The sequence below is a fragment of the Carettochelys insculpta genome, chromosome 7, assembly GCF_033958435.1.
Source record: "Carettochelys insculpta isolate YL-2023 chromosome 7, ASM3395843v1, whole genome shotgun sequence".
In the NCBI taxonomy this organism is placed as follows: Eukaryota; Metazoa; Chordata; order Testudines; family Carettochelyidae; genus Carettochelys; species Carettochelys insculpta.
This window is the reverse complement of record NC_134143.1, coordinates 21,211,556-21,236,824: the sequence shown is the minus strand read 5'-3', so window position 1 is coordinate 21,236,824 and position 25,269 is coordinate 21,211,556. Positions and strand designations below refer to the sequence as shown.

General features: G+C 41.7%; 1 protein-coding gene across 5 annotated transcripts; it reads left to right on the top strand.

The window, feature by feature from the left end:
- Positions 1-1,416: 1,416 nt before the first annotated feature.
- NCOA4 (nuclear receptor coactivator 4) lies at positions 1,417-25,269 on the top strand. 5 transcript variants are annotated; one of them, XM_075000102.1, is made up of 10 exons: positions 1,417-1,464; positions 13,653-13,807; positions 15,626-15,766; positions 15,959-16,047; positions 16,560-16,668; positions 17,516-17,587; positions 18,796-18,942; positions 19,133-20,152; positions 21,010-21,099; positions 21,961-25,269. In XM_075000102.1, the coding sequence occupies exons 2-10, from the start codon at positions 13,667-13,669 to the stop codon at positions 21,964-21,966; spliced, it is 1,815 nt and encodes a 604-aa protein (XP_074856203.1). In that variant the 5' UTR covers positions 1,417-1,464; positions 13,653-13,666; the 3' UTR covers positions 21,967-25,269. The 5 variants fall into 5 exon arrangements, with proteins under 5 accessions (XP_074856203.1, XP_074856206.1, XP_074856201.1 ...); XM_075000105.1 differs by lacking the exon at positions 1,417-1,464 and adding an exon at positions 1,704-1,829 and having other exon boundaries at positions 18,799-18,942; XM_075000100.1 differs by lacking the exon at positions 1,417-1,464 and adding an exon at positions 1,704-1,829.

Below are 25,269 nucleotides of genomic sequence, written 5' to 3'. Positions count from 1 at the left end.
GCATTGTTTGCTGTGTCACAGAGACTTCCACATGCCTGAAAAATTAGTTTAAAACAAGTATGAGAAAACAGCTAGTCTTTCTCTACTATTGGACAGAGAGAACAGGGGAGTTGCTGTTGGAAACAAGAGCTACCTCTGTGCTAGTGAAAAAGTTCTGAATAAGGCACTTTTCTACCCAAGTTTATGCTGCAGTTATCACAGAGATACTATTGGATATGGAAGGGGAATGAAAAAGCAGGATGTACAGTCCTATATAGGCTGGGGACAGAAAAATGAGAAGACAAGTCTGTATGATGGAGGGTGGGAGAGGTGGCAAGGCTGGGTGGTTTGGGTTGTAAAGGTTGGGCAATGGTGAATGGGAGGTGGAGCTTGGTGGGGATGGGGGGGCTAATTGGGTTCCCTGCCTCAAGCTGCAGCCTACTTTAGTACAGCTGGACAGGCCTGCCTTAGAGAAAACTTGCCAGGTTTCGGGAGTTGGTTGTAGAGCTAGGCTACCTGCACCATCCTTTCTTGAGTCTGTCCCTGCACCAGTCAGTCAGATGGTATACACAGAACCAATCTCTCAAGCAGAGATGGGTAAAATATTTAGGCCACCAAACACCTATGTCCTACCACCACTCAACATCCCATGGCGGAGAAGGGTGCTCCACCTGGCTGCTGCTGGCACGTGTGGCTTTGCCCAGCCCTTGGAGGACAGGGGAGGGGCAGTGAGCACCTGCACACTGCCAGCCCCTGCTCACAGCACCATCCTCGCAGCTCCTGTACTTTACAGCCCCACGCAAGTACTGGTAACCTTCTCCCCGCAGGAGACAGGCAGAGACACATTTGGCATCCGAGACTCTGCCTCCCCTCCACAACCCAATCCCTTGCCTAGCTCCCTGCTGCACCCCAGCACCATGCCAGACACCCTTCTCCCTCCGTTAATACGGACGTGCAGCCCAGGACCCCCTTCCGAAATTCTCGGCGGGCCTCTGCCAAAACGGCGGCCCGCCCCTGCTCCAGCAGTTGCGGCTCTCCGCCGCCACTCACCGCCCCCACAGCGATCCGCCGGAGCTGCAGGCAGACGTGACGGTGCACTCAAGCGGGAGCCTGGCAGCCCGCCCAAGCAGACGCGGGGCTGGTGACGACACTTAGTCCGGTGATCTTCCCCGGCCAGGGCTGCCCGTTCTCTTCATACGGGGCCACCGGCCACTGGGGGGAGATGTCTTTCGGTTACCTCAAACCAGCCAAGGAAACCCCCTCCCCTTCCCCCTCCCCACCGTGTGCAAGCGCGTGAGGGGGGAGTGCTACTGCTGGCCCGCCTCGCGCCCGCGCGGCTCCCCCTGCAGCCCGAGATGTGCCACAGCGGCGACTCTCCGCCGAGGAAAATGGATGTTTTGGCCGCAGACGCAGAGAGGCTGGAGGAGGAGGACGCCCGCCGGCGCGGCGCGGCGCGGCGCGGCTCAGGGCGAGCCGCAGGCTAGGGTAAGGGTTAGGTCTGACACCATCACCGTTACCGAGCCAAGGTGCCCTGAGGCGGTGGCACGCAGCCTCCTCCGCTACTCCCATTGCCACAGAAGCGCGAGGGGCGGGGTGCTGGAATGGTTTTGAGCATGCGCAGACCCAGTTCTAGCCGGCTACCGATTCAGGCGAGCCGGTCAGCTAACTGCGCCCCCCTGCCGCCACGGGGCAGCGCAGGCGCACTGCTCCCACCTCACGGCGCCCGGACCTCTCGCGAGAGCAGCAGCAGCTACCGCCTCCGTCGCTCGCTTCCCCCAGCCTGTCCTCTGGCACTGAGCCACTAGCCGGGCCCGTGAGGTTAAACGGACGCGTCTGCTGGTCACGTCAGGGTAAATGCGGTAGAAGCGTACCGGGTACACCCCGCCGGCTCGCGCTGGCCCAGGAGCCGCCGAGACGTGCCCGGCCCCGCTCCCCATGTGCCCCCGGGAGGCGCCGCTGCCCGGCCGGGGCCCCGCGGCTTTCCCCGCCCATCGCGCGCCGGTAGCTGACGGGCGGGAGGTGGCTCGTCACCCAGGTGGCTGCTGGAGCGACAAGGGCAGCTGGTGTGGAGACATGCGGCCCGGACTTGTCCGGGGGCTGGGCAGTGAACGGGGCTTAGTGTAGACGGGCTGCGAGAGGTCGTGGGAGGCTTTTAGGCGCGTGCCCCGGATTGAGCAGCGCATGCTGCGGGCCAGCCGCAGTCTGCATCTGCGGTTCTCAGCCTGTGCCTCTTTCACGCGTTTCCTTTGTCTGGCAATAGGTCGGGATTTCTCCTCCCATAAAACTACTTGCTTACAAATCAGCTATTAACGAACCAACAATGTCACAGGCCACTGTTACTGAAAAGTGCTTGTATTCTTATTTCTCCTATTTAGTATAAAATAGAAACCCTGGAACTGTAGCTTATAGAGTCTGTGACATTTTAGTTTGTTTTGGCTCTGGTGCCTTTTATGTAACCTATTGTAAAATTAGTCAGAGATCTGTTTGAAAACCACTGATCTCCCTAACAGGAGCCTGTCAGTTTTCAGCCCACGTCATGGCAAATGTAGGGAACTCCAGTGGTAGCAAATATGACTAGTCTTTTAAAAGGTAACTTTTGCTGCACAAGCTAAATGAAGCAATTCTCTATTTGAGGTGCGAAACAAAGTGATGAGTGCACAAAGTGAATGGATTGGTTTGTTTACTCTGAACTACACAGTCAATTGAAAAATAATCTTTTAAAATTAAGAAACATCAGCCTGGTTGGTTTACATTTTACTTTGGATGGTAGTAAACCTTATTAAAGTAAATAATTTTGAAAACTCATGGAATATGTGTCCAAACCTACACAATCATGTAAAGATAATGTCATTCTTTATTATTTGTTCTTGGTAAATATATTTAAACATGATAAAAAGAATCTTCTTTGACTTATTCCTGGTAGTCATATGTAGGGCAAAATTTTCAAAAGCACCTAAAGCTGTGACATTGCCTCAGCATAGCTGTGTTAGTGTTGGTATGCCATCATAATCTTGTTCTGTAGTGTGGACACATGCTATGGTGACCATAAGAGTTTTCTGTTGGTGTAAGCTCCTTTGAAGATAGTGAGTTGGTTGTAGATTTCTGTAGACCTAGCTGTCTACATTGCATGTTAGCATAGCACAGCTCTGTGGTTTTTTTGCCCCCCTGACAGCTAGTTTGATCTTTTAAGTGTAGGTCAAGCCCGAGTCATTAGAAGTGCTTAATTTTGAAGGGATGTCAAAATAAGTTGCCATCTGATGTGTTTATGAAGGGAGGAGAAGGAGGCTGCAGTGCAAACAAATGTGGGGTACAGTATATTTCAGATCTGAGGGTTAGCATGGATAAAGGTACTTATTGAAGTATAGTACCAAGGAGTGGTGAAAAAGAAGCAGTCTTAATGGGAAGTACATTTGGATTTTCTTTGTATGGTCACTTACAATGGTAATATGCTGAATTTCAATAATTGTAACTATGGTTTGAACACCTTTCCCTGTAACTAGGTAACCACTTCACTTACCACCTATAAAGTGTCTATCTGGCTATATCTACACTATCCCAAAACTTCAAAATGGCCATGTAAATACATATTCAGCGCCTCATTAGCATGCGGGTGGTTGTGGCACTGCTGATAGGAATAAGGGGATTTCGAAGTTGCCGGGGTCCTTTTAAAGAGGAGCACTGTCTGGATGAGCCATGCAGCGGTGAGCCACAGCAATTTTGAAGTGCCAAGCAGCCGCCCGCATGCTAATGAGGCGCTGAATATGTATTTCAGCGCTTCATTAGTAAACTTCGAAATGGCCATTTGTATGGCCATTTTGAAGTTTTGGGCTAGTGTAGACATGGCATGGGTTTGTCATAACCCATCATGCATGTTGCAGAATTCCCTACATTGTTTGTTTTTACATACTACATGTTTTTTCCTCTGTCAGCTTTTTTAAGATGAAAGTATAAATGACAGCGTCAATATATGGCATGACTTTTTGGGAGGATTTCCCTTACATCCTGCTTGCTGATTCTGTACATCATTGGGGTTATAGAATAGCCTTGAAGTGGTGGGATGATTTGTGGTGGTAATCTTGTTGGAATGGTAATTGCTCCAATATGTTGTCTCTAACCTCTGTCTACCTGGGGCCAGTGCAGAGCCAGCAGCTGTGAGACAGGGTGCAGGGAATTAGGTGGACACAACAGCGGGGAGCTGGGGAGAGGGGCTGGCAGCTGATACTGTGGGAACAAGGCCTGCAGTGGAGCCAAAACTAAAACCTGAGGGTGCTGCTGCATCTTCCACATCCCTTGGTCCTGTGCCTATTTCAAAAATTTGTAGCATAGACTTCATCAAGAATAAGTTTTTTGTTCAAAAGTTCTCAAAACTTGATTCTTAAGTAATAGGAAATTAGAAATTACCAGTTCTATGGATGACAGGTGTCAGAGAGGTAGCCGTATTAAGTCTGTAGCTTTGAGAACAACAAAAAGTCTTGCGGCACCTTTATGGATGTTTCTGATCTACTCTGTTTTCATACATTTCAATTGCAATCTATATAAATGTAACACCCCTCAGGCAGACTCAAACCTGGGAGACCTCTGGAGCTTAGTGCAGGCACCGCTACAGCTTGAGCTAAAGGCCAGAAGGCTCTCACTTTAGGCTGTACAGGACAGTTACTCTTTCTCTGTGAAGTGGTCTAGGTACCACTACGTAGGACAGTTAACCACGCATAGGTGTGTGGATTACATAAACAGTAATTCAAATGCCATTGCTGATGAAAAGCTGGTATAACTAGTTCTTCTGGCCCTCCAGCTCTTGCATGTAATCATTTTGATTAAGCCAAAAGCATTCCTTAGCCTCTGAACATTTGGCCCGAAAAACAGAGTTGCAAGATTGAGAAATATAGAAAACAATCTTTTAGGAAGGCAGGGTCAGGTCTCATTTTGAGCCTGAAAATTCTGACTTCTATCACCTTGAGGTTAGGCATTATGTCAGTGATGGGCAACCTAGGTTATTGAGTGGGCCCCAAGATTCTTGTAACCAAGATGTTTTCCTGGGAGAGGATAGTTTTGCTAACTGCACTTGTGTATCTAGAATTTGTGGGACATGCCAATTGAACTATTGCAGTGTTTTGATTGAATGCTGATGGAGTGCATGGCTCTTGTGCTCAGTGGTATGTGCAGTCAACCTCACCTCACACACATCACTTCACGTGCTCTTACTTTACATATGTGTCACTTTAGTAGTACCAGTAGGAAAAGAACTATGTGGATGGAAGCCAGCGGAATCTGGCAATCCTGCACATGGGCAACAGTAAACAAAATGTCCATGGACCACAGACAGAACCCAGATGAGCTACAGGTGGCTGCAGGTTGCCCACCATTGCATTATGGCCTTCATTTTGTAACTGACAGATTTTAACTCTGCTGGTTAATCATGCAGAGGAGTTCTTAGTAAAAACACTCCCTTTATGTCCTGCATCTGGGAAGCAAAATAATTACTTTTTGTTTCTGTAAATTGATGTTAACACTAAGGGTGAATCTATACTTACCATCTGATTGACTGTGCCGCGGTTGATATTCTGGAGTTTGATTTTACTGCATGTGTTCAGAGGTGGCAAAGTCAACCTCTCTGGGCTTGGCCATTGACCGTGGAAAATAAGGGATGTTGATGCAAGCCTGAAAAGTCCTGATCTACAGAGAGTAAGAAAGTTGATTCTGATATGTCGATTCTAGCTACACTAACAGCATAGCTAGAATTGTGCATCGAAAATGGACTTTCTACCTTAGTGTAGATGTAGTCTAAGAGAAGCTATATCTAGCTTCTGATCCTGCCTTGCCAATTTTTGTGGCAAGTTTTCCTATTACTTTTTTTGGTCTGCTCACTTGGGCCATGTCTACATTACAAAAATAACTTGGAAGTTATACCTTGAAATAAGTGACTTGGAAGTTGTGTCTATACACTACTACAGGAATGGAGTATAAGGTCTTTGAAGTTGGGCTCCCTTACTTCAAAGTTAACTGTCAGATGGTGCAGTTAATCAGATGGTAAGTATAGATTCACCCTTAGTGTTAACATCAATTTACAGAAACAAAAAATAATTCTTTTGCTTCCCAGCTGCAGAACATAAAGAAAGGTAACTTGGAAGTAAGGGAAATGTGTGTGGATGTGCTGCCAGCTATTTCCAAGTAGCCCCTAACTTTGAAGTTAGTTCCTAGTGGAGATGCATCCTTGACATGTGAAAGACCCAGGGAATCAGTGAAATCTGAGAGTAGTGAAAAGCTCATGACTATTGCATTTGTTTACAGGCTTTTATTCCTTTCTTCCCAAGAAGTAAAAGGGGCTAACCACATGCTCACTGGGTGTATTTTATTTATCCTCTTAGTATCTAGTACACATTGTCACATCCAGACAAGGGATGTGTGGCAAAACATCAGGATGTATTACAGCAATTTCTGGTTTTGTGGTTTAAACTGACAATTGGATATTAGAATATGTTTGCTTGGAGAGAATGTTATTAAACCTAGAGTTAGTTGAACTGATCACCTGTACTGCTGAGTAGAAGTTAATATAAACATTTCAGATACTTTCCTAGGTATTGTTGATCTAAGTTCCTCTCTAAACTGCATAGTCATGTGCCTTTGTATTAAGCACAATGCCCCATGACAGGCAGGCAGCCTGCCTTAGTGCTATGAACTAGGAACTGTCCATGTAAGCCTGAGCCCCATCCTCCTGCCCCAGACTGAGGGCCCCCCAACTTCTCATCCCTGGACCCACCTTAAAGCCCCACCCAGGCAAAAGGCTGTACCTCCTCCTGCACCCTAGCTCCCCAAACCTAGAGCCCATGCTTGCATGCCAGGCCCACCCCAGAGCCTTCATTCCCTCATGCATGCCAACCTCTTCCTCATTCCAGAGCTCTGTCCTGTATTCTGAATACCTCAACTCTACCTCCTCAGCTTGGAGCATCCTTTTGCACCACAACCCTATCATCTCTAGTCACATTCCAGAGCCCTCACCCCTTCCTGCACCCCAACTACTGACCCTAGCCCAGAGCCCCCTCCCACACTTGGAGCCCCCATTTAGAGCCCTTAGCTGCACCCCCATAACATACTGTCCATGTGCAAAAGTAATTTTGCTATGTAACACATCATCTTCATCTTGGTGTCATTCCACACATACACATAAAAAATTAGTTAGGATAGCTTTTGAGTATTGTCTGTCGCATGAAATTTTAATCTGTTGATAGAAGAATTAATTCCTGTCAAAACATGCAGTAGAATTGTAATAATGTTACCATTTTCTGTGACATTAGACCTTACTAGGAATTGGATTTTCTAAATTTAGCCTCTCTTGAGGAAAATTTCTAATACTTCCCTGCTTCAGAGTGGTGGTGTTAGAATCAGTACTTTGGACTCTGCAGCACTTTTAGATTTATTAATGAAAAGCACTGTTGCAAAGGCTAAATATTATTGGTAAGCAGTACCCATTACAGGGTGCAGTGTGTTAAGAGGATGTTATCTAGCAGTAGTCTCTACTGCTGGTTGCATCACTCTCATCTGGCACACTCTCATCCAGCATGATTTTAGTTTACCAGGAGACCCCTTATTGTGGGTGTGGCCATGTTTCCCTTGGTCCCATAAAGTTTGTTTACAGCCACCTGTCTTGGCTCTTCCTGTTCTGTGCTGTCATTTAGCTCTAATTTACCCTTAAATTTCTGGTAAGGACCAGGCAAACAGTGGAAGTATTGGGAATGCTACTAGACAATATTGACCTCTCATGGTCTGGCAAGTTCTCTTGTTCATCACGGGTCAGGTCCCAAGAGTGCTGGACTAGAGAGGTTCAACCTGTAGTACATTCCTAACTACCCTTGCTGCTCAAAGAACTGATTAAAAAATATCCTCAGAGGAGGAATATTTGGAGAAATTCAGCTGTAATTAATGCAAGAAAAGCATAGTTTATGCTGAAATTTGTTCCTTGTTTGGAAAAATCTTTATTTTAGCACTTCCCAAATCCCTCTGAGAATGAGTGATAGAAAAATACTACTTTTTAAATGATTGGGTGAAATCAATATTTACCCATATGTTTAAAGTTCTGGCTCCAAATATTCTCTCCCTCTGTCTCCTGAGTGAAGGGTAGTGGTTCCCCCCCGCCCCCCCCGCCACCTGCTTTACCCTTTTGGTCCTATATTGATATCCTGTAAGTGTTAGATTTTATGTTTTCTAAATAATTGCTGGTATTTACTGGGCTTGTTCAGAGAAATCATTGTTGTAGAGAACAATGAGAGAATATTTTATAGCTTAAATAGGTAGGTTTCTGCTTAATGCTAGTTAGCTTTGTGTGTATAATTTTTGCTTTATAAAATTGTTCCAGGAACTGAACTCAAAAAAGCACATCAGTAATGCTCTCACAAAATTAGTTAGAATTATGAAGAGGATCTTTTATGTACCAATTAACTGGGTTTACTATGCACTCATGGCACTTCAGTTTTTTTTTTTTTTCAGTTTAACCTATTTTAAATATGTATCACTAGAAGGTTGTTAATCATACATTGAAACATAGAATTTCCTAATTATGCATTTTACACCTCTTCCCCTGAAATGAGCTAAATTCATAGAAAGACATCTTAAAATTTTAAGCCCCTTCAGCTGACACGAGGCTACTTCACTGGTTTTGAAGGGATCATTGTAAAGTGGGCACATACTAAAGTAACTGGACTTTGTCTTTTGGTGTCTTAGTATGGTATGTGAGGTATTAACTAGTGAACAGTATCTTAAAAGCAAAGTTATTCTTAGGAACTTACTTCATGGGTTTGTTATTGAGAGTAGTGGGTTCTTTGGAGTAGTAGGCGAGTGATATGAGAATAAAAGCTGTCTCTTGGAATATAAGGTTGCCAAATCTCAAACCAATAATTTTTGTCTTTGCGCATCACACTACAAAGTGGACAGTTTCTCTGTAACGTGAACTGTGGAATATTTGATTTAATGGTCAAGTTACAGATCTGTATGAGAAAATGGATCCATATTTGTTAGGCAGATGACTTTCACAGATTGCATGCTTGGCGCTTGGCTCCTGTTAGCTGTGAGCTACTGTGTGCAGATTTGGCAAAGTTCCATCTCGTAATTTCTAAAAGAGGATTGTCTGGAGACATGTGCCATACTTGCAGTTTTCTAAGGCCCCTAACGTGGCCTTTGCCCTTGCATTGTCCTGTTGGAGAGAAGTTAGAAGTCCATAGAAATGTAAATGTGTTGTCTGCGAGGCCGGGAGCTGTGCTCAGCATTGCAGCTTCGGAGCAGCATTCTGCTACCGCTGTCTCTATCAGAGCAGGTCTTTACAGACAGGGTTGTCACAGGCTTTTGTATGGTACACCCGTAAACCCCTCCTCTTTGTGCAGACGTGCAAGACTGAGTATCAGCTGTGGCTGCCTTGACCATGTGGGGCGGGCTTAGGAAGTAAGCTGCGCTGGCAGATTCCAAAGTTTGCTCGGTGCTCACAACTGATAAATTTGAGGGAGTAGCAGAAAGCTGTGAGTTCCTGGGCTCGTCGGACGGGAAGACGAACAACAAACAGGTAGAAGAGGGGTAGCCGTAGGATAAACAGGCTTGTCTTTCACATTGCAGTCATGTGACAAAAAGTCAGCGGCATGGATGTATGGTTTAAAGGTTTGCACAATATATTTACTATAGGAACTTGTGATCACATGAATTTCAGTTAAAATATGTTGTGTTTGTTATATTGAGAACTGAACGGTAATGAAACAAGGCTAAACAGCTTCGGGACCAGTCACTTAAAAATAAGGAAACTATATTTTCCAGAGTCTTGGTTTTTTTTTAAGCAGAAGATTTAATTGCATTGTTTGGTGTGAAGAATTCATATGTTCCTGCCTCTGACCTACAGGCGATTCTGTGCATTCCTGCAGATATGTATTTTTGTTTAAAAGAGTTTTTGGATCAATCCTAGAAAGCTTGGCAATGAATCAGTGGATGCTGAAAAAGAAAACATTAAAAGCTTGTTAATAACTTGGGTCACTGCTGAACTGTTTCTGTCATTGGAGAGAAATGCAGGGTGAAAGTGCAGTTTTAGCTGGTGTGGGTTTTCATCCTCCAGGTAGTAAGAAGTACAGTACCTTTTCCCTGCATATTTTTGGTTTCACATCCCAAGTGTTCTGTGCAGATATTTAAAGACATTGCAATTAGCGATTTAAACCTAGAAAGTTTTGAAATATGAAAGTTGGACAAGAGTTCAGCTCTGATGCTCTACGTATGGTTTAAAATGTATAACATCTTTGTATCCATCATGTGTAATTGAGACAGTAGCAGATATAGTAACTGTAAGTATGAAAGCACGGATGATTTTTTGTACCTGAAGTTGGGGGATGTTTGGCTGGGAACATTTATTGAAGAGTACCCTTGGATCTTTATCAGCTACTTGGAGCAGAAAACTTAAGCTACATTGAACTAAGACGACTTCTCGTTTGAATGAGAGCAGGGGGTAGGGTGTGATAATGTGCTTTTTAAAATTTATGTGCATGTCCTTCACATCTTTAATAACTTTGGTTTAACTTTACTGAGTATCCTATGTGGGCATAACCTCAAATAGCAGCGTAATCAGTTCAGGCCTTCAATACTGTAGGTTAGTAGGTGCATTTAATAGCACTTAATACATAGCAAGTGGTGTTTTGTTGGTCAGTTGTACTTCTGTCTTGTGCAATGGTTGGGGGATGGGCTCTCATGCACATTTTCCAGGCTCTGCAAGAGGGAATTTACCCTAGCAGGATCAGTTGGGAGAGGAAAGAATCAACCCTTAATATTAGCAGGGGACCAGAAAACTTCAAAATAAACAGATCCTTTGAGAGTCAAGATGCATATAGAGCAGGCTGCATCATACTTTTTAAAAAAAACAAAACAAAACTAAAGTTAAAAAATAAAATTAGCAGTGTCCTCAACTTCAAAATTGAGAGGAAATGATGCATCTAGGCATCTCTTGGACAGAAAACTGCTGTAGTAAGAAGTATTACAAAAGTTTTACAAATTGAGCATGTAAATGAATTGTGTTTAATATTAGAATTAAACACATAATCCTCAAGTAAAAATAGAGAAAAGGTGGGTAGGCACTCTGCATCTTGAATAATTTGGTACATGCTTGTGTAAATTTAAAAAAGAAAGAATTAGAGTAGTCTTGAATATGATCATCTGTTTCTTAAGAGAACATACTGGATAAAATTACTTCACAACTCATGGCATGATCTTTGATATTATATACAGAATGTTGCTTCTACCCTTTTCCATGAAAAGAAAAACACACCATACAAGCTGGCCCTGGATGTTTATATTTTTTTTTGTTCTTTCTTTCATAGTGATGACCTGCGTTTTCTTGTAACGTTATAGTTAAAGATTTATTTTCACAGATTTAAAACATATTTATTTACTTTAAAACTTGAATTCTGTAGCACTGACTGAAGTCCAGAGTGGAACTGAAATTTGCCTTCCACAAGGCAAAAATATAGTGATGCAGTTTTTGTAAATGTGGTACATATCTTCATGCATTTCAGAAGTCTAATAATAACCCTTTGCTTTGCGTACAGAATACTTATGTAAAGAGCTTTCTGCAGAAATGTTATATCTCAGCTCTTTTTATTTGAGGATATGTTGAAACTGAGGTGTCTGTACACAAAATTTTGAATCAAATTCACTGAGGAACCTGGGCTTGTGTAACATAGCTCTCTGACTTGTGGTAACGAGACTTCATTATACTTTTACCATCTTATCAAAGAGATGGTAATTTGCATGTATTCAGGAGTCTTAAAGAAAATGTATTGCTAGATTATATAATAATTTATCATTCTATTGAAAGATTTCCATTGGTGTAAAGGTCTTGGGTTGCCTTATTCACATCTATGTAAGACTCCCTGTTTTCTGGGGATAGGAGGAGGAAACTAATCTTATTTTAAAATGTTTATTTGAAGCAGTGTAGTTCAGTGTTTCAGTAAACAGAATTCTGACTGCAGCAACTGTTGTGCATAAAATAAATAAATAAAATAATACTTTTCAGAATAGCTTGGTGACACATTTAGGGTTTATCCTGACTAGGAAAAAGGTTGGATGTAGTTGGGCTTAAGCTCAGTCTAGACCTGACTACTTTTCATAGCCAGGAAAAGCTAATAGATACTGAACCTGGTTGATAGTCTTTTGAAATTAAATCTCATGTTTTGTAGAACAGCTCTGATGAATGTTAGTTCTTGTTTCTAATTAAGCCCTTCAGACTAGAGCATTTTCTGAAAATGACCAGGGGAAATTCTCTAAAAATTTCCTTGGTATAGCCAGAGGTGGAGGTTCATACAATAAAACTGGGGGAGTTTGAGTGAATTGCAAACAGGTGACTATAGAAAGGAGATTTGAACTAACAAATGATTGTTTATGACTTAGATTGGGATCAGCAACCTCCAGCCTGGGTGCCAAAAGTGTCACACAAGCTGATTTTCATTGGCATATGGGTTGGGAGCTCAGCCCTGCCTCTCCTCATCCATACAGCCTAGAGCTTGCTCAAAGCCTTGCCACCTGTGTATTAACAAAAGACCAGCTAATGCTACCAACCACCACCTAAATGGTAACGCTCTACATCTTAATTTATTAATGAAGCTCTTGTAAGTAGTATTATTAGTGACTTTAAAAAAAGTATGATCGGCACTCGGACTGTTCGTAGAGGTCAAAAGGTCAAATTTTGGCACTCCCCAACTTGGATGATCATTTGGCGAGCAGTGATGTGCATATTGTTGCCTGATATTAGTTAAATTTGAATAAGAAGTGTAGGGCTCAAGGGGACTTGAAAGGTGGTCTATGCTGAGAGAGGATTTGAGGATAAGTAACTTCTAGAACATATCTAACCTATTCTGAAAACCTCAGTGATGGCAGATTGCACAACCACTCTTGGAAGGATAGTCCAGTTCTTAACTATCCTTATAGGCAGAAATTTTTCCTGAAACTCCTTGATGCAAGTTAACCTCATTAGTTCTTGTCCTACCTTCAGCAGACATGCAGAACAATTGGTTACTGTCCTCTTTATAGTAGCTCACAGGATTGTTGAAGGCTGTAGCGCATCAGATATTGCTAATTGCTGTGTACCAAAACTAAACAAAAAAGGCAGCCAAGCTGAAGATTGTTATATTCCAGGGGTTCTCAGACTTCATTGCACCCATGACCGCCTTTTGACCACAAAATTACTATGTGGCCCCATAAGGCAGGACTGAGTCCTGAGGCCACCTAAGCCCCATTGCCTCAGGTGGGAAACCAAAGCCTGAGGTCCGATGTCCCAGACTGCAGCTCAGTCTAAAGGGCTTCAGGCCTAGGCAGTGTGCCTTAAAGCATGAATTTTAAGGCTGAGTGGTGAGATCAAGTTTCATCTTTGGCCCTGGTGAACCCACCTTTGAGTCCCAACCCACACTTTGAGAGCAGCTGGTATGTTAAGAAATGCTGAACAAATTACTGGACATTACTTTCTTACGCCAGGTTTTTAGTATTGGGTCTCTTGACCCTTTAGAAAAGTTACATTTCAAATGTGTTTGCAGTAACAAATTAATATTACTGAGATAGCAGATACAGGTGACTGTTCAGAATATGACCCCCTCATTCTTATCCTTTAACAGATTTTTGGATATACTTAAGTTTCACAGTTGTTAAAACATTTCCTTGTGTTATAGAAACATTGTCAAGAATGAGCCCACTGCAAGAGAGGAATGGAAACTCCTGCAGTAAGGAGTACCTGGTGAAGTGCCTTCAAGCTACAAAAGACTTGGAGACAGCTATTACTGGAATTGTCAAGGCTGAACAACAAATTAAAGTCAACTGGAGAGAGGTATTTACAATGTGTCTTTTAAAAGTCCAACATTTTGCTAGTGTTTAACCAGTTTTGATTGATAGTTTTGCAAGATGCTTGGTGTTCTGAGGCAATGAGTTGACATTGGTCACAGAAGCACCATTATTAAGGCTACGATTTAGTCACGGGTATTTTTAATAAAAGTCATGGACAGGTCACAGGCAATAAACAATTTGTGGCTGGTGCTCTGTCCATGTCTTATGCTACAAATCCCCTCAACTAAATTGGGGATTAGGGAAGAGATATGTGCCTTAGGGGGCCACAGGTCGGGGGGGGGGGGTGGAGGCAGGCCAGGCCAGCGGCTTGAGTGGCCCAGGGGTCAGCCACACTGGCTGCTATACAAGTCATGGAGGTTGGTGAAAGTCATAGAAGGACACAAAGCCCTAACAACTCTCTCACTATTACTTAACTATAATCCTTACAAAAGACACGAGTATTTGAGCATTACTGACGTCACCAAAACAAAAAGCGTAGTTTTTCAACATCCAATATCACCGTCTATTTTTTGTTTAGTCTCTAGGTTTTATTAATAGTTTATTTACAATGGGATTTTTTTTAAGTAATTCACAGTTTACACCACTGGAAATAACTCTTCTTTAAAATGCAAGCAATAAAGGTAATACAAAGAGTACTGCTGGTTAAATAAACTGATAATCCTTCAATAAGAATGGTCTTGGAACTTTGCATTGGAGTAACTGATAAGTATGTAGGGTAAAAGCCCATGTGTTTGATGAATAAACTTGTTGTGACGTAAATTTCAAAATGGTTTGTATCTGTAGATTAAATGTATTTTATGGGGTGAAAAGAAGGCAGTTGGGAGTAAATATATTGAGACACAAACAGACATTAGCCTCCATCTCCTGCTGCCTTTCCTTGCTTGTGTTTACCTGGGAGGTATTTAGATTCTGATGGGGCACTCTAGGGCCGTTTCTACACAGGCCACTTCCTTCGAAAGTGGCATGATAATACATGACCCGAAATATGCTAATGAGGCATGGATGCAGATTCCCCACACCTCATTAGCATACAGTCACATGATTTGGAGTCCGAAAGAACGCCATTTAGAAGCGTGGCCCTCCTGGGGTCTTCCAGAAGGAAGTCCTTCTTCCGGAGGCCCCTTCTTCCCAAAAATTTTTGGGAAGAAGGGGCCTCCAGAAGCTCTCCTGGGGCTGCACTTCTAAACAGCGTTTTGGAATCCAGAAGACCGGTCTTCTGGACTCCAAATCATGTTACCATATGCTAATGAGGTGCAGGGAATTTGCATCTGTGCCTCATTAGCATATTTTGGGCTCTGTATTACCATGCCACTTTTGAAGAAAGTGGCCTGTGTAGAAATGGCTAGGTGTCAATTGATGTGCACAATTGACAGATATTACCGTTTAATATGATCTGTCTGTGGAATTGGGTAGTCATATCTAACTTTTGTGAACTTTTATTGTTAATTTGCATTTGTCTCTAAACAATACTCAATTTGTGTACAATAATGCTAACTTTTTTTTAACCTAACAAGTTGAAAGTTTTTTACATTTGTACTCGTGTGAATTGTTTGAAGGTTGGTGACTTGTGTGTTTTGTGAAGACAGACAGACATTTCAGGTTATGGTTTAAGGTGATTCTGTTTAGTGCAAAAATATTAGTATTTAATTTCAGTGACAAATAATTATAGGCTGGATTTCTCCTCCTTGTTTTCCCACATCTCTTCTCCCTCACACCCACTCCCACCATTAGGCATGCTCTGTTTTGAACTACTCAGCATACTTTCCAGAAATATTAAATGGAGCTGGTATTTATCTTGCAGGTCAAAGCTCAGATTCACAGCTGTATAAGTCGCCATATGGAATGTCTCCGTAGTCGTGAAGTTTGGTTACTTGAACAGGTAGATCTCATTCAGCAGCTCAAAGAAGAGACCTTGCAACAGCAGACAGACCAGCTGTACTGGGTAAGATTTGTGCGTTTAACACATTTTAGCTATACTGGCCCTTTCAAATCAAGTGGTCTTGCTAGTATGGGCTCATGGGGAAAGTACAACTCTTGAACAGGTGTATCCTATGTCATGTATTATAAGAGTATGAATTTAAATGTGGTGCTTTTGCTGGAGCTAGGGAAATAATATATTTTATTTTTCATATAGTTGCTGGGACAGTTCAATTGCCTTATCCACCAGTTGGAACACCCCCATAGTAATGGCCTCATCAGTCAGATTTCAGAGTGCTTGGAGAGGTAAAAATATTACATCATATAAATAAATGATAGCTGTTTGACTTTAAACTGTTTTGTGGTTATGATGTCTGTAGTCCATGTTTTCTATATAGTTTTTTCTTGTGAATGTATGTATAAGACTTGACATTTTTGTAATTACTACTAATGGTGAAATTTAAGAGTCTATGCGAGAAGATGTGTGTGGCTAAATACTCAGGACTGCTTAGAAAGTCTCAGTGTAAGAATTTTAAATGGATCCTTTAAAGAAAAATCAGGATACCATGAATGGTAATACAAGCACACCTATTTGTGCAGGTTACTTCAAGTTAATGTCTAGGGCCTTTGATGGAAGTAGTTTTATTTTTGTATAAAAAGCTCAATAAGTCAGATTAATTCAGATATTTGCAGCAGAGCTGATCAATAAAAAATTAAGTTCACCCATAAGTTCAGTTAAATACTTTGCTAGCGTTTAAGTTTATAACATTGAGCCATATCTGTATAAAAGTTTTTGAAGATCTCCTTAATTCTTTTAGGTTGGGCAGTCTGACCCTCAAACCAGAAGAGTCTTCCAACCTGAACTTTGAGGCTGATACCTCTTTCCTTCGCCAGGCCATCACATCCTTTGGCTCAATTAAAACACTGGTGAGTATTAAGGCTTTTCTAACAGGATCACTGTTGAAATACTTGATTCAGATATTTTCAAGGCGATAGGGCATATGCAGAATCCTGGTTACTTATGCAAGTGTGGGTTCATTTTAAATTTCTGGTTGAAATAAAATATTTGTGTGTTGTATTATAGCTCTAGGCGCATCATTGAATAATCATAGGTAATAAGGACTTTTTCCTACTTCAGAAAGTCTAGAACTCCTTGAACAGATTATGGCCACTTGAATAGGATGTGATACTTATCTACAGTGTCAACAAAACCCAAATTATTGATGATCTGCAAAAATTAGTCACACAAAAATCTCCTTAGGTATATAGACTGGCAGCAGATGTATGTAAAGTTTTATGCAGCAGCCTCCCTAAAATATACCTGCATTTAATTAAAACAGAAACATATTTTTGGCAGCAAGTGATTAGGAATTGAGTGAGACTGGTCGGGTGGATGGATATATGTTCTTGATCTTTGTTGTAGCAGTTGGAATTTAATGTGGGGTCTTTTTGCTTACAACTAGTATCAGCTAAAGAATGTCAGTTAAAAAGGTATGTGCACAAGCCTCTGGCAGCATTTACCTTTTCTAAATACAGAAATAATTCTGCTTAATTTCTCTAGATTGAAATTTATCATAACATCTTCATTTTGGATGACTTTGCTCTCAACTCCTTTAAAAATAGTTCAATAACCTTGAAGTTACAGGGGTATGAAAATAGTTTACCAGTTGTAACTGCTTTTAATGCTGCTTCGTTATAGGTCTTAATGTTTAAATATTTTATAGTCCAAGTGTAAAAATTATTCATACTTTCTATTTATTTTTTTTTTAAATAGCCAACTCCTGAAAGAGAGGATGCTTCCCCTTGGATGTCAGTGCAGAATTGCCCTCTGGCCCAGCAGGAACAAGTAAAATGAATATTTGTCTTCTGCAAACATATTTGAGTACAGATATTTAAGGCATTATTTTGCCTATCAGCATTCCTAATTGGTAGTTTTTAGGGCAGTTGTTCAGGTATTGAAGTCTGAGTATCCAGTAACAACCTTGCAAGATCTATTTTGCAACAAAAGGGCTGTTGGGTGGATGTTTTAGTTTCCTTTTGCCATATTCCTTTATATCCTTAAATATGAGGTTGAGTTAATTATTCCATGGGGGTGGAATGGGGCAGCTCCTGCTTTGATCTTGTAGTGAATGTAGTGCGAATGCTAGAGGATAAATTGAGTCCTTTAAGTATGCCAGAAAGGGATCTGGAACCATTCTGGTTGTATTGCAGCAGTTCAGCTGAGACACACCAAGCTGGGTCCAGCACAGGACAGCAGTGAACAATGTTCCCTGTAAACTCACACTTGTGCGGTTGCTCAGAAGAGATTCCAGTGCCACCTAACTGCTTAACAGAGCGCTTACAGCAATGTTTGTGTTTCTTCTGCTGGTGCACATTCACATGCCTTTATGCACATAATGTATTCCATAAATGGACAGGAAGCAATAGGTTTAAACTGCATCAAGGGAAGTTTAGGTTCGATACTAGGAAAAAACTTCCTGTCAGGGTGGTTAAACACTGGAGTATATTGCTTATGAAAGTTGTGGAGAGAGCAGCTTAAGACAAAACACCTTTCCAGCATGTTCTAGATGGTGCCTGCTCGTGTCATGAGTACGGAGGACGGGACATCATGACGTTGAGGTTCCTTTTAGCTCTAGTATTCTATGATTGTATGGAAAAAAAATCCACACATGGATGAAAAAGATTAGAGGAATGTTGGCAGTGAAATTCAAGGTATTTTTAATACAGATGGAGAGACTGTATGGCACAAAGGGCTGCAGTGATCCACGATTCCAGAACTGACATGAGTCATACTGATAAATTGTACACTCAGAACTGTTTTCAGTCCAGTTCCTAGATACTTAGGAACAACTGGAAAAGCAAACCACACAGAAGTAAGGTGATTTTCTGCCACATGCATTACTTAGAGGCTTTTCTGATGATGGTGTCAGAGGGGACTTCTGGTGGTTCTTCTTTTGGTAAATACACAATGGTAATATTCTAAGGTTCTTGGTAGATGGCCTCTGCAATGAAATAGTTATTGTTATAATATGGAGACCATACATTCTTTTTTAGCAGAAACTATTTTCTGGAATCTTGGGTTCCTCACTCGGCGACTGGCTACTTGGAAGCAAATCTGCTAGTGTTTGCCAGGCTCAATATGTTCCCAGTAGCAACCCTGATGACTGGCTTCTGAAAAAACATGTGCCGGAGATCAACCAGGTATGCTCTTCAGATACTAAATAGGGTGTGTTAAAAGGAATGTAATGTCATGCTGCAGTAGGTATTGGAAGGGAGGTGAGGACATCCATTATGTATTTTTGCATCTCTGTCTTACCCTTGTTACTGCTTGCCTAGTTCTCAAAAGATTGTAAGATGTTCGTACAGTGACAATAAATGTTTGTTTTTTAAGGATTTAAATTCTTCCAAAGTGTGTTATTTTGAGGAAGCTTGGGGAAATCTGAAAGATTTGGAAAACTGGCTCCTGCAGAATCAGCACAGAGAAGAGGCTTCTGAAAGAAAAGATTCCCGTAAGCACAAGATCTCCAGTTCCATCCCCTGCTCCTCTTTTTCCACTGAAAAGAAGATGCATGAATTGGAGTTCCTCGAGCAAGAAGAGATGGATTTTTCTGACTGGCTGCTTACTCCACCGGACACAGAAAATGGAAATAGTGTCTCAGAAGAGAAATGGAAGTGTGCATTTAAACCTTTTTGGGAGCAATATAACATAAATGATTGGCTTCCCAAAAGCGACTCCTGCACTAACTGTTGTGGGAGCCAGGCTGAGGGTGTAGAGATAGAAAACCTTGGAAAACTGAAGTGCCTGAATGAGCATCAGGATGTGAAGAAATCATCCACAGTATCTACCAACAATGGGTGGCTTCTGCAGCAGTCCGAGACTCCATTTAAAGTGGAAGATGTGTGCAAAGCAAATGAACCATGCACTAGCTTCTCAGAGTGCATGTATGATGAAAGTTGTGAAAAGGAAGCTCTCTGTAGATGGCTTCTGAAGAAAGAGGGGAAGGATAAAAATGGGATGCCAGTAAGCCAGAAGCCTGTGATGAACCCTGAGCCTGAGAAACCTAAAACTGATGTCAATATCTGGCTTCATCCGTCTAGGCAGCTTCCAGAGGAGTCAGCTACTACCACAGTGAAACTGGATAGTTCGTCGAAGGTTGCAGAACCTCTGAAGGCATTGCTTCAAAGTCCATTGGAAACCTGGCTAGCCAAATCAGAGCACAAAGCAGTAAGCACAGAAGAAAAGGCAAACAGAGAGAAAGCAGAAGTTAGCTTCAGAAGTCCCTTTCTAGAGTTCCTGGCTCCATTCCATCTTCCTCTGAATGTCAACAGTTGGGTGCTGTCTTCTAAGAATATAGAAAATGTCAACAATTCTTCAGTGGAAGATAAATGGCTGCTACGCAAGAAGGCACAAGTGAGCCTAGTTTTTAATGTTTGTTTCTGGATAATTTGTTAAGCTAATATAAATACCAGTGTTACTTCTTATCATTAGTTTACATCAACCTCAGGTTTTTTCTAAAAAAAACTGTAGTGCTCAACCACTATGTGACAAAGCCAGTCCAATTCCTGGGCCTCTGTCCTGTGGTGAGTCCATTAGGACCCCTTAAGGGACCTGTTGCCCTCGCTGAGGTGAGGGGTGATCTAGGGGGGAACCCAGCCCCTGCCCACTCGTGCTGGGTTCCAGCGCAGGGACCCTAGGCAGCTGCCACTGGGAGGAGCTGACTCACTTAGTACAGCAACTCTCCTCCCAGGGCTACTTCCCCAGACAATTCCCCCGGTACAGTCTCCAGGCCGTAGCAGTCGGGGTCCCCACTCTTAATCTTGTAGAGGCTCCCGCTCTCTCTCTGTGATCTCCGGTGTCCCTGCTGTTCTCCTCTGCTCCTGTCCCCTTACATCTCTCTGCTCACCCCTCACTTTCTCCCCCAGTCCTTCCCCCTGTGGAGGGTTTTGAAGGCCTCTTATTGGCCCAGTCATTGGGGCCAGCTGGCTTTAATTAGGCTGAGCCATCTCCCACCCAGCTGCCTCTGATTTCCCTGCAGGCCCTTCTGCTTGTTTGCGGTTCCTTCACCCTGGCCCTGCCACAACTATTTTAAGTGTGCTGAAATAAAACAAATCTCAGTATTGAAATCTAGATAACTTTGTCAAGCAAATGTAGCCAAGATTCATCCCAAGAAATATTGGATGGAATGTCTTTAAAAGATTGTAGACACATAGGAAATCTAACTTTAGACACATTTTGGATACAATTCTAAAAGACATTCACTTTTTCAGGACTATGGCCTTCCTACAGTTTGTGATCTTTTTGCGTGTATGAAACTGAATGGAGATAGGGAAAAGTGGCTATACCAGACACCTTTTCAGGTAGGATTTTTCAATTAAAAATGCATTCCTAATAGACAGTTGTGTATTCTGTAATCCTTGATGATATCTAAATTTAAATACTAAAAGCAACCTACGATTTCCTTTCTATATCCATTTAACAGCTCAACCTACTTCCTCTTCTCCATTCCCATCCACTGCTGAGCTGTTCTTTCTTGCATTCTCTTCTGTCATGGGATGTTGAGGGAATCATTCCCATTACTAAGTAACTTGATATTAAATATTGAATCTTTGCATGGTTTATGGTAAATTGTGCTCTAATTTGGGATTTTATTAATTTTTAATGTATCTCATTGTGGGTGTTTATCATATAGTTTGACAGGGTCCTCTGTTTGATATTTGGCAGATGAACACTTAGGCCAGGTCTACACTATGACGAAAAAAATCTATTTAAGATGCACAACTCCAGCCATGTGAATTGTGTAGCTGGAGTCAATGTACTGGAAATCGATTTGTTCTGCCGTCCCTACGTGCAGAGGTCGACAGGAGGAACTCTCCTGTCAACTTCCCTTACTCCTCACAACAGCAAGGAGTACCAGGGTTAGACGGTGGAGCCCTGATAGTTTGATTGAGTGCATTGTCACTAGGATCACTAAATCAAACCCTGGAAGATGGACCACTGTGTCAATCTTCTGGTAAATGTGGCTGTACCCTTGGTTTTCAGTCCCATTGCTGGCAAGGGAACAGCAAACCCATAAATACGGAGAAATACAGCCTCAGAAATAGTATATTTGTGTGAAATATTGTCAGTGTCCCTTTTGTATGCTCTTCTCTTGGCGTATTACTTTCTCTTTTACCAAAGAACAAAATCAAATAACTGCATCCTCAATTATTTTGTTCTAGAAATGAAAAGCCTGAAGAATTAGAACCAAGTCACCTTCCTGCTGATTGCCACACATCCATAGTGTCATTGCAGTTTGCTGAATCATAGTGTTTATATCTGACTAGTCTGCTTAATTTTTCTTCCAAACTTTTATGCTAAAAGATTAACTATATTTATATGTAACTAAGTTATGGTGCAGAAAATGCCCTTGAGTTATAAATAACTCCTGAGTGCAGGCTCGCTGAATATAAGCACATTGATATAATAGGCATTTATAAGATCATTGAGTCTCCGTGAAACTTCTTTTATGGGTTGTCATTTGAAGCATCTTGAAACTTGGAACAGTTTGTAAAATGAAATGTCTTTGGTGTGAAATCTGTATTTCTGGTGTCTGGACTGTACTATGGTGTTGCAGTTTCCTTGCTGAAAAGGTTACCATTCCTATGATGGAGTTTTATCTTGAGAAGAATTCAATTTTTTTTAGATAACTTATTCCTTAGTCAGAAGAAATATGTTGTTAACGTTTGAAGAATGGCAGTTGTTTCTTGCATACTATGTGCAACTCAGCCCAAGGCTGTTAAATGTATTCTAGTTTTTGAAAGAAAATACCTTGTGGCCCCAACACATGTTGAGAACTGTTAGATGTGTTTCAAAGGAAGACCTTCCTGTCAGTATTTGCCTGTGAATGAGATCTTCAGCTGCTGAGAACCAAGACCCATTTGGCTCAAATATTTTCAAATTGCTTTTTAACTGACAGACTTTGTAGTACCCTTAGGGCTTGTCTACACTTGCCCCCAGCTTGGAAGGGCGCATGGATGCTAATCAGGGCGACAGGAGATTATTAGTGAAGGGCTGCAGTGAATACGCAGCACTTCATTAGGCTAAGCCTCCCCTGCGGCAACTTCAAAGTAGTGCGGGCACGTCCAAGTGCCTGCGGCTATGTGCATGCCAGCATTTCAAAGTTTGAAGCTTCCAAGTCCCTTTACTCCTTTAAAATTTTATAAAGGGACTTTGAATTAGCATGGGCACATGGAAGTGCCCGTGGCAACATGCATGCCAGCACTTCGAAGTTGCTGTGGGGGAAAATTCGCCTAATGAAGTGCTGCATATTCACTGCAGGACTCCATTAGTAATCTTCCATTGCCCTGATTAATATGCTCCCTTCAAGTTGGGGGCAGGTGTAGACCCACCTTAGTCTTTGTGAATCAATTGACTCTGAAGCATTTGATGATGTAACCATTACAGTTATACTGAAACAATGTGGTACCCAAGTCTTATTTTAGACTAATTGGCAATTAATTTATACATAGTTAGCTGCTGGTAGTTTTGTTTCCTTAGCTGACTCATAGACAAGTACAATTGGAAAATCTCAGAATGTCTGAGAACCTCCTAATAGGATGTAATCCTGTTCAGTGTGTTTTCCAGCTGGGGATCTGCATGGATCCCACCACCTTTTCAATCTGCTTTAGATACATAACTATCCCCTTGGTATCAAAATTTTGAAGTGGGGTCAGATAAATTTTGATCACTGTAGCAGTGGACATTGCATGAATATACCTCAGTTAGTATACATTTTATTGAAACCTTGCTTCAGTTGTCAAGAGCCATTGGTATACAAGGTGCAAAAGGGCAGTAGGTTTGCTAGTTTGCATGAATAATTAGAGTATCTGCACAGTTAATTTCCTCTGTTCATTTGAATTCACTTTTTGCCGATGATTTTTAGATAATATTTTTCTAAAAGCTTGTCTGGAGTAAAAATGATCTCCACTTTCCAGTGCAGAAAAGAAATATTATAAGGACTGAAACTTAATACCACTTGCCTGGTGCTAATAGTAATAAAGTATGTGTGTGGTACCAGTATATTCAGATAGCCTGTGCACTGATGTTTTAAAAAATCTTGGCCCTTTGCACACTGAAAATAAACTCCATAAGGGCTTTAGATTAATGGACCACTTAAGATCTTTTAATAGTTTGAGCTGTCAGCTGAAATCCGAAAGTGTTTTATGGACTTCAGTTCTTATGTGAGCATCTCACCTGTTGCTGCATGGAAAGACTATGATTAATTACAGCGATAGCTTGTTTTGATTAGTAGTTGAAGTTAATGATGTCTGACTTGCTTCTCACCTTTATACTCCTTTTAATCTTAGTTAATGAGTGCCGACTTCATATTCATTATGCCTTAAAACTTTCTGGGTGTATATTCATATGCTTTTCACAGAAGCACAAGTTAAAGCTAATAAATATTTATGTAAAAGATTGATTAGTTTTTCCATTAAAAACATTGTAGCCAAAAATGTGTGTGGTTATTTTTATTTCTTTATGGAAACCTGTATTTGGAGAATTCTAAAAGCTGTTAGCACAGCTTTCTATAACTAGATTTGTATTGCTTCCTACAGTGTCCATCCTCATCATTTGAGGCCTTAAAAACAAACAGTTGACAGATTTGCATATTGTCCTTTGACTGTTGTGGTACCATCCAGTAGCCCCCATAAGTACTCTATAATACAGAAGCTACTTGGAAGAGGCACAGTAATAGGAACAACTGCCTCCTGAAGAATATTATTGGAAGGCCCTTTACAGTGCTGTAACAAAGGCCTCATCTAGGGTTCTTGCAGAGGGAAAGATAAAAGAATGGCTATTAGCAGAATGATTGACCACTTCAAGATCCTTTTATTTTATGCAGGCATTGTAACTTATAGACTGGCTGCGACTGCCACTTGAACAGCCTGCTTAGCGTGGGGGACAGTGAAACTAGGGGAAGCGTGGTCTGGCTTTTTCTCATCACTTCCCCTATTCTGGCAGCTTTGGCAGGGCAAAGCTTAAGGTCAGCCTTGGAAGCTTATTGTTGCCTGCCTTTTTTTTTTTTTAATTTTTACAAATGCATTTCAGATAGTGCCTATCTTCCTGCCTCTTTATGGGTTGTTTATAGTGAGCTATGTTTTTTCAATCTACTGCCTACTCATTCTAAGTGCCTTGCAGCAAGTAGGCCCTTTTTCAATCATCGAATGAAAGCTGTGGTCTGCAGGGTAAATACTAGAACCTGCAACTTTCACTGGTACAGTCAGTCCTGTGTGCCTGATATTGGCAAATGCACAGCATAGACAATACCTAAGAAACCCATTAGTTTAAAAAGCACAGCTGAAGGCTCTGTGTTTTATGGGTTAAATTTTCATTGAGGATGAGTAAAAATTCAAGTCCACAGGAAATTTTCTGCCACTTTGTCTATTAAGATGCATAGAAATTCATGTACATTGCTGTGCTCAACTCTGTCTCTGTGAATTCAATGTGCAAATATTAAACTTCCTAGCAGAATAGATTGAAGTGTGAAT